Source organism: Panicum virgatum, chromosome 7K, assembly GCF_016808335.1.
Source record: "Panicum virgatum strain AP13 chromosome 7K, P.virgatum_v5, whole genome shotgun sequence".
NCBI classification, from domain to species: Eukaryota; Viridiplantae; Streptophyta; class Magnoliopsida; order Poales; family Poaceae; genus Panicum; species Panicum virgatum.
The window spans coordinates 31,203,562-31,218,313 of NC_053142.1; the positions used below are offsets into that span (position 1 = coordinate 31,203,562).

At 43.8% G+C, this 14,752-nt stretch overlaps 1 protein-coding gene across 7 annotated transcripts; it reads left to right on the plus strand.

Annotated features, from left to right (window-relative positions):
• The first annotated feature begins 1,818 nt into the window (after positions 1 to 1,818).
• On the plus strand, positions 1,819 to 14,236 carry LOC120640933 (putative pentatricopeptide repeat-containing protein At5g37570). Of its 7 annotated transcripts, none has more exons than XM_039916871.1 (5): positions 1,819 to 4,025; positions 8,056 to 8,133; positions 9,555 to 9,884; positions 10,339 to 10,506; positions 13,964 to 14,236. In XM_039916871.1, exon 1 carries the CDS (start codon positions 1,851 to 1,853, stop codon positions 3,678 to 3,680), a length of 1,830 nt encoding a protein of 609 aa, XP_039772805.1. In that variant the 5' UTR covers positions 1,819 to 1,850; the 3' UTR covers positions 3,681 to 4,025; positions 8,056 to 8,133; positions 9,555 to 9,884; positions 10,339 to 10,506; positions 13,964 to 14,236. The 7 variants fall into 7 exon arrangements, with proteins under 7 accessions (XP_039772805.1, XP_039772806.1, XP_039772810.1 ...); XM_039916872.1 differs by having other exon boundaries at positions 9,806 to 9,884; XM_039916876.1 differs by lacking the exon at positions 10,339 to 10,506.
• Positions 14,237 to 14,752: the final 516 nt, after the last annotated feature.

Sequence of the window (14,752 nt, forward strand, 5' to 3'; positions counted from 1 at the left end):
CGAACTAACAACGACTGCAACAGCAGTTCAGAGTCAACCCCCATGGCTAGCACCACGGCCAGAGGATCAAGGAGACAGTATGCCTACGCAGGGGTAGCATCTGTCGTGGCTGTGCGTCCATGGCCAGCGATTGCTGGTGCTCGAGGTTGGTTGCCGCCGCTGGGTTCATTGACAACGACGGCGACACCCGATGGCCCGCGGCCTCTCCTTGAAGGTGCGATGCATGGTGTAGGCCAACGACGTGTGTGGCCTCCGGTTCAGGCACGGTGGCGAGTGGGTGAGGCCCCGGACAGGGGCTATCCAGGTAGCGGCTGATGTCGCCGTCGGCGTTGTACGACATGGCACCGGTAGAACGCGGAGGCTGGAAGGCCATGCCAAGCAGTTCAGTTTCTCCAATTTTATGTTATTTTCTCAATAATTTCAATATTCATTCCATAAATAATTGCATATGTATCATGCTCACTTATCTACAAAATGAAATAAAATTACAATTATAGAATAATTCATCTTCGTGTAAGAAAAAGATCAAATCTGAACTCTTTCCCAATTGCATCCGATAACATAATTAAAAAGTACACAGAATATCCCGCAGCAACGCGCGGGGAATTCACCTAGTATCTAAGTAGTCTTATGTATGTTACCATAACCTCTCCTTTCATGTACTACATAAAAATCCATCCAAATGTTGCTGCGAGCAACTGCAACCTCTATGATAAAAGCACAATTTAATATTAAAAATGATCATGAGAGGAACACTGGATGAGCTTAGTAAACAATGAAATTCTATGAGAAAGGAGAAATCATGCAAAAATAAATCCTACATGCATTTTTAAAAAAAAAGACGGAATAGCTATTCCATTGAATTGATAAATGCAGTGGACTCACTAGCGACAAAGGTCATAGTCTCCTACTCCATTCGTTCCAAATTGTAGGTCGTTTGACTTTTCTGACACCAAATTTGACCAATTGTCTTACTAAAATAAAGAAAAAGTCTAAATTACTCCCGTGAACTATATCCAAAGTTTTGATAACCCCCTAAACTATTGTTTGATTCATTTTGTCCCCCCAACTATAGACTTTGGTTCAAATGATCCCTTAACACAATTTGTGTTTTTCATTTCTCCATACATTGGTGGAGTCTTAAGCTCAAATTTTACAAGATGATAGTAAATATCATAACACATCTTAGAAAATATATCACAATTTATTATTATTATTTTGATAGGTTAGTATATTTAATAATAAATTAATAATTGGAGTTCAAAATTATATAAAATTAATGAATAAAAAATTATAACAATTTTTTTAATATGCATTGTAATGTCCACTACTATTCTGCAAAATTTGAAATTAAAATTCAACTAGTGTATGAAGAAACAAAAAATACAAATTGTATTATGGTGTAAAATGTATTAAATTGCATAGTTTAGGAGGTAAATTGAATTAAATTATATTTTAGGAGGTTATCCAGACTTTGGCTATAGTACATGAGAGTAATTTAGGCTTTTTTCTTAAAAATATATATAAATATAGTCAAATTTAAGTCATTCTTGAAGAAATTGTATTGATAAAGCAATGCACAACAAAAGAAGTGATATTGTCAATACGATGACTATTTTTTATCTAAAAATAACTAATTTGCGTAAAATTGTCCTTCTAAAATTATATGAGCCTTTTTAAGAGGAAATGTAAATTCACGGGTAAATTCAAAAAATAAAAAAAATTTGCCAAGCACCGAGCAGGCCCAAGCCCAACTCCCAACTCACGCCCACTTGAAAAGGCCGAAAGGTACGCCAAATGCAAATGCCACGACCCGCCTGGTCACCTTCCCAACTCGCCGCCGTAGCCGCATGACACCCGCCGCCGGCCGGCCATCCCCTACGGTCGCCACCCTCCTCGGCCGCTGCCGCACCGCCTGCTGCGTCGCGCAGGTCCGATCCCGCATCGTCCTCCTCGGCCTCCAAAACCACCAAGCCCTCCTCGCCCGCTTCGCCACTACCTGCAATGACCTCGCGTCCCCCTCCTCCATCGCCGCCGCCGCCAGCAGGCCATCCCCCGCGGTGGCCACCCTCCTCGGCCGCTGCCGCACGACTCGCTGCGTCGCTCAGCTCCACGCCCGCATCATCCGCCTTGGCCTCCACAACCATCACGCCCTCCTCGCCCGCTTCGCCGCTGCCTGCGACGCCCTTGAGTGCCCCTCCGTCGCCGCCTCGTTCATCACCGCGCTTCTCGAATCCCACGCCGCCCCGCTGCGCCTCCGCAATGCCGTGCTTGCGTCCCTCGCTCGCCACGCCCCGCTCCACGCCGCGCTCGCCGAGTTCAACCTCCTCCTCCGACGAGGCGTGCGCCCCGACTCCTTCTCATTCCCTTGCCTCCTCCGCGCGTGCGCCCGCGCATCCTGCATCCCAGCCGGACGCGCCCTGCACGCCGCCGCCATCCGCCTCGGCGTCCACGCCGACCTCTTCGTCCGCACGGCGCTCATCCAGTTCTACGGGAGGTGCGGAACGGCCTGCACGGCCCGGGCTCTATTTGATCAGATCGACATCCCCAGCGATGTTTCCTGGACCGCCATTATTGTGGCGTATGTCAACAATGGTGACATTGTCGCCGCCAGAGAGCTGTTTGATAGAATGCCACAGCGGAACGTGGTGCACTGGAATGTGATGGTTGATGGGTATGTAAAGTGTGGGGACTTGGAGGGCGCAAGGAGGCTGTTTGATGAAATGCCTGACAGAACTGCTACGGCATGCACATCGTTGATTGGTGGGTATGCAAAGTCAGGGAACTTGGAAGCTGCTAGATCATTGTTTGATAAGTTAGAGGACCGGGATGTGTTCTCATGGTCAGCAATGATATCAGGTTATGCGCAGAATGGTTACCCTGGAGAGGCATTGATGATTTTCGATGAGTTCCAAGAGCAAGGCATACGTCCAGACGAGCTTGTTGTTGTTGGTCTGATGTCAGCATGCTCCCAATTAGGTAACGCCAGGTTGGCACGGTGGATTGAAGATTACATCGCAAAGTACTCGATAGATGTGAACAATGTCCATGTGTTGGCTGGCCTTGTGAACATGAATGCAAAGTGTGGGAACTTGGAGAGGGCTACTGTTTTGTTTGAGTCAATGCCAGTTCGAGATGTGTTTTCATATTGTTCACTGATGCAAGGTCATTGCCTCCATGGTTCAGCTAATAAGGCTGTTGAACTTTTCTCTCGGATGCTTTTGGAGGGCTTTTCCCCCGATAATGCTGTGTTTACAGTTGTTTTAACAGCTTGCAGTCATGCTGGTCTAGTAGAAGAAGGGAAGAAGTTCTTTGATATGATGAAGAATGTGTACTTGATTGCGCCTTCTGGTGAGCATTATGCTTGCCTTGTCAGTCTTCTTGGATGCTGTGGGATGCTAAATGAGGCATACGAGCTTATAATGTCGATGCCAGGGAAACCTCATCCTGGAGCATGGGGTGCACTGCTGGGCGGATGCAAGCTTCATGGTAACATTGAGCTTGGAAAAATTGCAGCAAAGAAGCTTTTTGAAATTGAACCGGATAATGCTGGAAATTATGTCTCTCTATCAAATATGTATGCTAACATTGACAGGTGGGGAGATGTTTCTGAACTTAGGGCTGAGATGACTGAAAAGAGGATAACAAAAATTGCAGGTCGTACCCTAGTTTTGCAGTGAAGCTGTTTTGACTAGAACGATGGTATTTATCTTGACTTATGTTGCTGGGCCCCATTGAAACCTTAGGGGGTTGCGAATGAAGAAAAGAGACCTCATGACTGCTATGAATGGATGGAAAACAAGATATCATTACTGAAGTCATGCAGATGGCGGAAGTTCAGCATAAACTGATATAGACAAAATGCTGAGCGACAGGCTGTTGTGTTAATAATAGGCAGGAAACCACACTTAATTTGCTTAGTGTTCTCATAGTTTCCTGCCAATTAAACATTCTTAGAGCTGGGAGGATGCTTTGATTGCTGGTGAGACCATCCACTGCTGCCATTGCTGATGAAATGATTTCCTGTGAGTGTTCCCTCCTGCTTAGTTTTTTCTTCTTTTTTCCTGATTGCATCACCGCATCAAATTTTACCAATTAATTCTAGTCATCTAGTGTTTTTTTAGTGATTACCGGCGAACTCAGATTTCCAGCAAACAAACTGCTACTACTACTAGGGGTGATAATGGATCCTGGCCCTAATGCCCCCTTCAATCCAACTCAACACTTAATCATCCTTAACTAAAAAAATATGTAAAATATGAGCCTGATCCATAAAATTCTAGGCTAAATTTTTAGGCCCATTATTATTCCTAACTGCTACCATTGATAAAATGAAATGGTTGCTGGCCTAGGACCACTTTTATCTAGGGATGCATGTGGGTATCCAATGTGTAGTTCTGTGTAACAGCTCCGCCCAAATTAAACCGGCTTAAGTGCGCTAACCATCATCTTAATACTTAATCAAGTTACTGTGCACTTAAAACGGTGTAATCTGACAGGCTGTCGGGTAATTCCCGATTAAACTACTGTACTCCAGGATCACAATTGCACTAGTAGACCCGTACGAAGACGAGCACAGATGATACCAGCATACAGAAGACTTCAAATTAATTTACAACACATGTTTTACATAAAAGGTTCGAATACAAACGACAGAGTTCAAAAACACAACGGAAGGTTAAAAACTGAGTTCGAAATACAATACGATAACCACGACGATGATAAAAGGTGAGCTCCACATCCTGCCCACCGATGTGACGCCAACCTGCCCAATCTTCACGGGGAAGACGGGGCCCACACGACGGTCCACCCAGGAGGAAGCGGCTGTCCAATCCAGGACGCACATACCTCCTCGAAGTCAGCGGGAACGCAACCTGCTTAGAAGGGTTACAACAACAACCCTGAGTATACTAATACTCAGTAAGGCTTACCCGACTTTGGGTATACTTAGCCCAATACCTATACATGCAAAGCTTTTTGGCTCTGGAGTTCTTTTGCTGAAAGGCTGCTAGAAGTGAATCCTTACTTTCAATATTTTAGCTCCATTTAATACAGCGAGTATTAACTAAATTTGCCTAAACATCTGGAGCACACATGGTGGATCAGATTATTCTTCAGTAACCCACAAACCAACCTTTTCCATTCCGTTTTCATTTCACTTTCTTACTACGATGTGACAAAGTGACCAAGGTTCTCTTAACCGAGAGAGACGGCGAATCGATCCGATTTAACCTTGCAAGGCGGACCTAACTCACACGACACGTGAAAACCCCGTCGGGCCACACACGTCAACTGTTCCCATCATCACCCCGACGTCTGAATCACGCCTGCCAAAACCCGGGTGAAGGGTCCCTCACGGCGAACCCCCAGAGAACCCGGAGGCGACATACACTCCAACACCCGCCATCATCCCACTCCCAGAATAGCAGATCGCGATTCAAAGTATCGTTGCAATTCAGGTAATTAGCTTACCGGTTTCGACTACCTCCTACTTCCGGCATGTGGTTAGTACTGTTCAAACTCAGTCAGCACTGCCAACAACGGTACGGTCCTCAATCGACACAGGCGGAGCTTACTTTCCATCCATTCCATACCAACAATCCAACTCATTTCCGCCCGGTCTCCATTTATTCTTTCTTTTTCTCAAAGATTCATTTTCCGCTAACTTTTCATAAGAACAAGACATATCTATCGCGAGTGCCAGGAATCACTCGGCTTCTACCGGGTTCCCAATTAGCAAGCAGTTCTAACGGTGCCTGCCTACTAGTAGAGACCCACGGTACCTAGGGAAAACATGCATACTATGGTTCCATTCAACTCCTAGAACATAAATGCACAAATACTTACATAAACATTGAATAATTTAAATTATGGTTATGCTCCGGGGCTTGCCTTGCAGGTCAGCGGGGTTAACGAGGTCTTCTGGGGCGTGCTCAACGGCGTCCTCCTGCTGCTCCTCTGCTCGTGGCTCCTGGACCGGCTCAGCGATCAACTCGTAGGCGACTTCGTTCGCGGCGTCTACACGAATAAAAATATGCCATGCAACCGTTAGGACACAGTGCAAAGCATGAGTGCTTATGATGCGAAATCCAAAGTTCAAATCATTTAGCCTGAAGTGTTTCCTTCCAAAACAACTACTAAACTTGCTTAGAGCAGTATGAATTAAGACAGACGTTTGTTTTGTTGAGGTTACACGTGCATGAAACAAATAACTAACAACATTTAAATAAAGAAAGGAGTATAGCTAGGGGCAAACTATAAGCAAAACCCTAACTTACATACATGACCTAGCAACAAAATTTACCAGCTTAACGTGATAACGATAAAGCATGCCACAGAAATTTTCCAACATTTTTTTGCTGCTAACAAAGCATTAAAACAACCCTAGCAAGGTAAACGAAACATAATTAGATCTACACAAAAGTGCACAACACCAGCACCTGAAATTTTTATAGTGGATTACACATGCAAGGAGTAAGCCACTACGAATTTTTCATAATTTTTAGAGCCGTACAACAATCGGTAATAAATAAACTCGTTTAAACACAACCCGAATTTTTAGCAGGGCAAAAGTGACAAAATGCATGCTTAAGTATTTTTCCTCTGAAGATCATGATTTTAGAAACCTAACAAAATTTATTTTGCATTTTTAGGATTTTCCTACGAATTTATATGCAATTTAGAAATTCCAGCCGAAATAAAGCAATAAAGATTGAAAAACATAAAGATAAAAGGGGGGGGGGCTGACAACCGGGGCCCACCCGTCAGCGAGCCCGGCCCGCCCCCCTCCTCTGCTCCCCGCGCGCCAGGCCATGGCCGGCGAGGCGGCCAGACACCGCGGCGGCGCGGCAGGGCGCGCGCGCAGCGCGGCTCGCGGCGGCGCAGAGGCAGGGCAACGGCGGCGCGCGGCCGTTCCGGCCCGGCCGGCGGCGGAGGCGGCGTCCAGGCGGCGGCGTAGCGTCCGCGGCGGGCTGGCGGCTGCGGGGCGCGCGGTGGTGCAGCGCGGGCGCGCGCAGAGCTGCTCCGCGGCGTGCGCGGTGCGGTGGCGGCGCGGCGACGCTGCGGTGGCGGTGGTGGCGGATTCCGGCGGGGAAAAGGTCGGGGAGCGAGAGGAGGTTGCTGTGGAGCTCACCGAGGGTTCGTTTTGGGCGGGGAAGTGCCGGAGGTGGGAGCTCAACGAAGAGGGACGGAGCTCGACGAGGACAGCAATGGTGGTCGCGACGGAAACGCCCGATTCGGCCGGGAAACAACTCGAACGGGCTCGGGGAGGGGCGGAGTGTGTGCGAGGTGAGGTCGCGCGGCTCTGGGCGCGAGGAAATGAGGTGGGATGGCGAGGAATGGCAGGCGCAGTCGTCGATGGCGAGCTTGCTCGGCCAAGCCCCGCGCGAGCTCGAGGATGGAGATGACAGGGAAGAGAAACGAGAAACGGCACTGGAACGGGAAGCTTCCAGGCCAGCGCGAGGAGAAGAGCGGCGTCGGGCGCGATTGCCGATGCGTGGAAGCTCACCGCCGGCCACAGTCGCCGGTATGGCCGGCGAGCTACACCGTGACGAGCACAGGAAAACCACTGTTTCTTCGTTTGACGATTTTGACTCGAATTTGACCGGCTGAAACTCCAAATTTCATATAGAAACTTGGAATTTGACCAAAATAAAAGTTGTAGAGGAAAAGAAGATCTACAACTTTTGTTTTGGGCGGAAGTTGATTTGGAGCTCGGATCAAGGAGAAAAACGTAGACGAACACGGCTAAAACAATGTTTAACGCGCGAAATCGGTTAACGCTAATGACGCGCTTAGGCCATGATTAGCGATTAAACACGTGGTTAGCGAGTACGATTAACACAGGGGTGTTACATTCTGGGTCACTTAGTTCATTTTCTTTTTCTTGCTTTGGAATACTTCGTTTGGATGATTTTTGGTTTGACCCAGTGATCCAGAAAAAGGAAAACTGCATCCCTACTTTTATCAGATGCTTGGATTAGTGTAACCTGTTAGTTATCTAAGGGAGTCGTTCTTGAAACTTATCCTATCCGATATGGTCTTGCCAAATTTCAGGATTGATGATTTGAGATTTTCTGGAGAAGGGTTACAAATTACATTAATGATTGGTAATCGCTTGGATGTGAAACCAACGTATGCACTTGGTTTGTTTCCTGCTATATATTGAATCTTTAATTCTATTAGGCTTCTTGGAGGTATTCTAACAAGAAATGAGCCTGCTTGGCCATCTTGGGATCATTCCAGGTTAAGAAAACTAGCATGTTGTAGCATGTAATCTTGACCCTGTAAGCATTATAGAAATACTGATTCTACAACTTTCTATATAATCCCCTTCGAACTGGCTTAGCAATATTAATATTAGTTACCTATTCTGTTTTAAGTTTCTTCCTAGTACCCCCTTTGTTTCATTTATAGGGCATATTGGGATTTGAGATGTCAAAATTTGTAAGCTTTGACTAATAGTTAAGTCAAATTCTATAGGACAGCAATTCGTCCGGCGATGTTATACAGTGCTGAATGTTGGCCTACAAAAAGGCGACATGTCCGGCAACTGAGTGTAGCAGAGATGCGGATGTTGCGGTGGTTTTGCGGGCACACAAGGAGGGATAGAGTCCGGAACGAAGTCATTCGGGATAGGGTCGGGGTGGCACCAATTGAGGAGAAACTTACCCAGCATCGGCTGAGATGGTTTGGACATGTCCAACAAAGGCCTCCTGAGGCGCCGGTGCGTAATGGGGTTCTTGAGCGGGTCGATAATGTAAAGAGGGGTAGAGGTAGACCTAAACTGACGTGGGATGAGTCGGTTAAGAGAGACCTTAAGGATTGGAATATTTCTAAATAGATAGCTTTGGATAGGAGCGCTTGGAGACTAGCTATCAATGTGCCTGAACCTTGAACTTATTTCTTTCAGGTTTCATCTCTAGCCTACCCCAACTTGCTTGGGAAAAAAAGCTATGTTGTTGTTGTTGTTGTTGACTAATAGTTAAGTCAAAGTACATGCATGTTTTTTGTGTGCAAAAGTTGCATCAGTAGATTTGGACTTCACAAATGCTTTAATAAGATATTGATTTTTATGTGGGTCATCATTCATCAAAGCCTTTTTGTGTGCTACTTATGCTCGTTGCAATTTCTCTACTACTTAAAACATTGGAGTTGGTGGTGATGGTGTGCCACCACCACTTTGCCCCTAAACTTCACCTTATTTACCCACCAATGCCCATAGGTCTGATTTTGTCATTTGTATTCCCTCTCTCTATGCCACCATTTTCAAATGAACTATCTATGCGCATGTAATAGTTTGATTTGTTTCACTGTTCCAATGCACAGACAATTTTGCTAGTGTTAATAGTTATCTCATAACTGCTTGTATCCTAAATGTCCTATCATCTTGCATGAACTGAGTGTCAAATTTGTTGGGAAGAGAACCCTCTCATCTTGTTATTATATCAAAATCAAACATTCAAACTTTAAACTTTGGACTGCACTATGTTAATTAAATTCTGTCAAGTTATTTTAGCTCTACCTGACCTTTTATATGAACTTTTTTTTTATAGTGAGCTGTTGAACACCATCTTCTCAAGTAAATGAAAACACATGTTCATTTATGGCTTGAACTTGAATAACACCAGCGTCTAAATGAGATCTATCGCTTCAGAAGTTCATTTACTATAAGTTATGGAGCTGCTGAACATGCATGCCTCAGTATATAATCCTGCGCGTGGTCACTGCTGAGTTCAGTTGCATTTTCCAAACACAACTAGCACTGGAGTATTTCTTTTATGGGTGTTCTTGTAATCTCTTGCAGGCTTCGTGGAAGATCAGGTTGCTGTTGTACAAATATGGTCCTGATCAAGACATGAAGTTTTTTTGTATTTGTTATGAAGGTACTTTTAATCTTGACCCTTAAGAATCAATACTGTATTGCCTGTCAGTAGTACTGTTAAGGCAAATGCTTCTATGTTCATCAATATTGTTCATCAATATATGTGCTTCTATTATTAACTTGGCAAGGACACAAACATGGTGTCTCTACTTTTTTGTTCAATATTCACAGCGATTCTGTGGTCTTCCATTTTCTACTGCAACTATTTGTCACCAAGCAGTAGTCACATTAACTTACGCATAGCATTATGTGCAGCTATGCATAAACTTTTTGAAAATAATTTTTAGAAGGTCACATGCTTACATTTGCTGGAGATCCAAGTAAGTGGCCATATATAGAGTAATAGAAAGATCAAATTTTAATTGTAATGTTGCACTGCTGAATTTTAATATGTATTGACTTCTGACTCAAAATGTCAATGCCTAAAGTATAAAATTATTTTACATTTCCATCAGGTGTGGATGAAAAAGGGCGGCCTGGTGCAAGTGGTAGTGCTTGCCGCCTGTGAACCGAGAGGTCACAGGTTCGAGCGGTGGTCTCTACACATTGCACGGTGTGTGGGAAAGACATCCTGCTAATAACCTCCCCCAGACCCCGCGCAGTGCGGGAGCCTACGACACTGGGTACGTCCTTTTTTTTTAATCAGGTGTGGATGTTAAAGCATATACAGATTTAACATGTGATGTGCATTTAAACATGTTTGTGCCAATGTGCTAACTGAACAACTGAGATATTAACAGTCAAGTTTATGGTTGAAAACTGTTAGTTTCTGTAATCAACTAATCATAGCGAGAACCAATATTGAGGTGGAATTTGTTTGTATTTCCTGATAGCAGTCCTTCTGATCCCAGCAGTGTTTGAAAAATCCGATACAACCAGGCACATCTTCTTTTATTGTTGATACCAAAGGTTGGTAGTTTCAGGATTTCAATTCTGGAGAAGGCATGAAAAATATAACATTATAACTTATTGGTTTACTTGATGCCATACTCATGAAGTGTCGGGCCTGTTTAGTTCAAATGCAGATCTGTCAAAAGGTCTCAATGCTCATGAGCAACACGTGCGGTCCTTGCAAAGCTTGATTTGAGCCCAGTTCAAACTCTACATAAGCTGAGCTTATGCCTAGACCAAGGTTCATTGGTATGATTATGGCTCAACTCACTCCCTAGTTTTCCCAAGACATGATGTTTGCATCCCAAATTTTAAGCTGGTATCGCGCTTACCAAAACTATCCCCAAGCTTGTACATGAAGTAGTTGCTCAGTTTGGTGAGCTGAGCTTGAGTTTACTTGAGCTGTCACAGAAGGTTTTATATTGAACTGTAGAAAAAAAACACCTCTTTCCCTGCATTTCCAGATTATTATAAACTCAATTAACCGATTTCTCGAGCTTCCTTCAGCTGAGCTTGAGCCTCCATGAGCTTTGGCGGAGCCAAGCTAGTGCTCAGCTGTAAGCTCAAAGGCCAACTTACACTCGGCTTGAACCTAGGCAGGCTCACCCTGCCTGCCTTGTTTGCAGTTCTATAGAATTTAGTTGTGTTCTTATTACTTGAAAGTCCACTAGGCTACATTGCACTCACTACACTAACATGTCAAGCAGTTGCCATTAATGCTCACATGCTATTTACCTTTTGGTTGGAGGAAAGATACTTTCAGATGCTTCCATTTGGATACCTCTGGTTATGGCCAGTTGCAGAAATCGGTACTGCAGTAAGTTAGTAAGTAACATGTCACAGTCACACGTCTGTTAAATTATGGCCTCTTGTCCTAGTCTTATAGAAAGCGTTTAGAGTAGACTGATTCCTAGATGGATTCAAGTGGACTCACCTTTCATAGTGCTTCTTGCCTTTTCGTCTGCGTACCTGCATACAAGATGCCTATGTGTGATTTTGTGGTCCAGCATAATGTGATTGAGAAATGTCAGAGCTCATAGTAGTTTTTGGGCTTCATAAACCCAATGCTAATCATGGTGATTAGAGTAATGCTTCTAGGATGATACATGTGTAAATCAGCAAATAAGTGGATTACATTGCAAGCCATGATTGCTAAGACAATGGCATGGAGCTGATCTAGCTAGAAAATGGGCTTCTCAGAGTACAAATTCACATATGCTTAGTAACTAACCAGAGCATGGCTTGTTATTATATTTGCTTTACGAAATTTTGAGGTATTGGTTATTATGGCAAAAAAAAAAAAAGAAAGAAAGTTGAGCTTGAACAGATCAACATGGTGGGATCATTGGCGAGCCATGATGGTCATGCTTTTTGGATTATAACGGGATATTAGTAAATTCGTAGATACAAAATACTTGTGCAGATGTGCTTGAAAGTTAGTGCTTTGCATGTGCTATCCTAGGTATATAAACCTCACCTAGTGTTAGTGGCTACTGGCTACCCACCTAGCCTGCTGGAGCACCTCTTCCATAGGTGGTGCACGATCTTTTGTGTTTAGGTGTATGGATCTTTTGCGGCCTGTTTATGGCAGACAAACTTATCTTCATGTCGAGGATATTAATAACTTGCCCACGTATGGTCCTGCACCAATACCACTCTCCCAGGTCATTGATCTTGTTATTAATGAAAACGAGCTTTGATTCAAACATTGACCTTATGGTATTCATAGTAGTAGCTTCATAACAGTAACAACAATTTGGGGAGTATATAAAAAATATTTAAACTCTCTGCTTATGTGGTTGCCCGTCTTAGATTCTTAGTGGGATGTGTGCCTGTGAGCACTATGTCTTCCTGTGGGCATGCGCACGAGTGTATGTGCATGTCGCGGCACATGTCTACCATCATGGTGCACGAACTGAATCCTGTGGTAATGCCTCTTTGGTGGAAGTTAGCAGTTCTTGGCCTGGTTCATATGGGGTGCTAATTTGTCCTTCTTGATCTTTGTTTGGTGATTGAGGTGTGATTATTTGACTAAAGGAATCTCTCTGCATGAGGACCTTCTGACATGTAGGCAAATCCCTTGAAGAAGTGGGTCTAATGTAGATTGGACTATAGTAACGAGTCTAATGCAATTTCACTTATAGGATTGACTGAATCATATGATCCATTTTTTGGCATGTTGCTAGAAACTATTCAAATTTTGAGTCATAAAATGCTCTGCTTGGCTTAATAATTTCATCAACTGTTCTCCTATAATTTCAATAATATTATGTCATGTTGCACCAGTGCTCTGTATATCTTCTACAGAAAGTTTAAACAAATAATAGAAGCATATGGTTAAATTGTTTAGAGCATATAGTACAAGTATAAGCTGGAACAGAACATGAACTGGAAAAATAATGATTAAGATCTAGACTGGTCCTATGTGTTGACATTAGGACTATAGTTTGAACTAAGACACTTATGGTGGTATTATGGAGGTTCAAAACTTTTTTGTGTAGTTTATTCAAGTTGGGCTATGAAGTTCATGGCGGTATCTTGAAGCAACTGCGTTAATGCTTTGTTCCCTCTAACAACGTGTCAGTTTCTTGCAGTAGTCAACTCTTGAGTTCGTACTAGCATTAAAAGGAAGATTAATGTGATGCGTGCACTCTGAGTCCACTATCTTCAAACTAAATTAAACAAATTCTAGCTTAATGCATTGTTTTTTCTTCTGTTTTTTTAAAAGATGCTTCGGATGCTTTAATGCATTGTTAGTTGGACGCGCTCGTGCGTGTGTGAGAAGATTAGGCGTTTGACTCACTCCTGCAACATTAATGCGCAGGATCTTTTCACTTGTGACTAGAATATGATATTTAGCCTTAAATTGCTTTTGAACCGCGAGTTACAGATAGCCGTGGCACTTAAACCCCACGGTGTTGCAAGGCTTAAGATAATGGGAAGATGTTCCCTTCGTGTGTGGGGTGATCTATTTTTCTATTCTTCCAAAGCAATAGGGGAGAGATGGAAATCTAATGCCAACTGCCAATAGGAAGACTGCTATCGGTTTCTCTACATATCTTTTCTTCTCATCTTTCAACTGTGAAGATTTCAGAATCTAGTGGAAATTAAATGTTGATCATATATGAGTTTGGAGCTTCCTAGTGCAATCATTTTTTTTTTCTAATTCACCTTTCTTTCCTTTTTCAGGATTTGAAGGGATTGCATGCAGTATGCAATGATGGGCCACTTTACGAATAAATGACACACTTCTGGATAATTGGCTACGGCACACATTACTTCATTTTTTTTGGCCATATTGTGGCTTTTTACTGATAAGTTTTTGCTGGATATTACATGCTTATGTTACTCGGTGCTATATGATTATTGTTAGGTGCTTCTCCATATCACTGCATTGTCGCTCGAACAATGAAGATGACTTTCACAGGTCTCTTGGGAAAAAATGGTAATTATCTTGGTTTAGGTACATGAAGCGCCTTTGGAGTTATCAGGCACCAGGTTTGCTGTGTGCAAGGCAAACTCCTCGTTTATTAAGTGATGAAAGATGCCTAAGGCATCTTATACATGATTCGTATTTTAAGAAAACATTAAGAACCAATACAGAAAAAAAAACTGTACGATAAAGGAGAATTATAGCCGAATTTGACAAATTCTTCCTCCGCTGCATTGATCCCAAACCGAGAACCAAGTAAGATCTAGATGAATTCTAGTTGCATGGTGGCTTTTGGAAGTTGCAAAGGTTGCCTGTCGTGGTGCTGCAAACCACAGCCGGGTGGCGGATGGCACCCGCCCTAGCCCTGAGGGTGTGTACTCGGGGGTTAGCTGGTCTTAGATCGACCTCACTCAAGAACACGATGAACACAGCTGGATTTAGAGTGGTTCGGGCCGCCGGAGCGTAATACCCTACGTCCACTGTGTGTTGTATTGCCTTCCCACGAGAGTGAGAAGGTTGCAAGAGCTTGAGTCTGTCCGATCGTC

Bases quoted from the DNA above. Each gene is read 5' to 3' on its own strand.
- LOC120640933 (XM_039916871.1), top strand. From the start codon at position 1,851: ATGACACCCGCCGCCGGCCGGCCATCCCCTACGGTCGCCACCCTCCTC.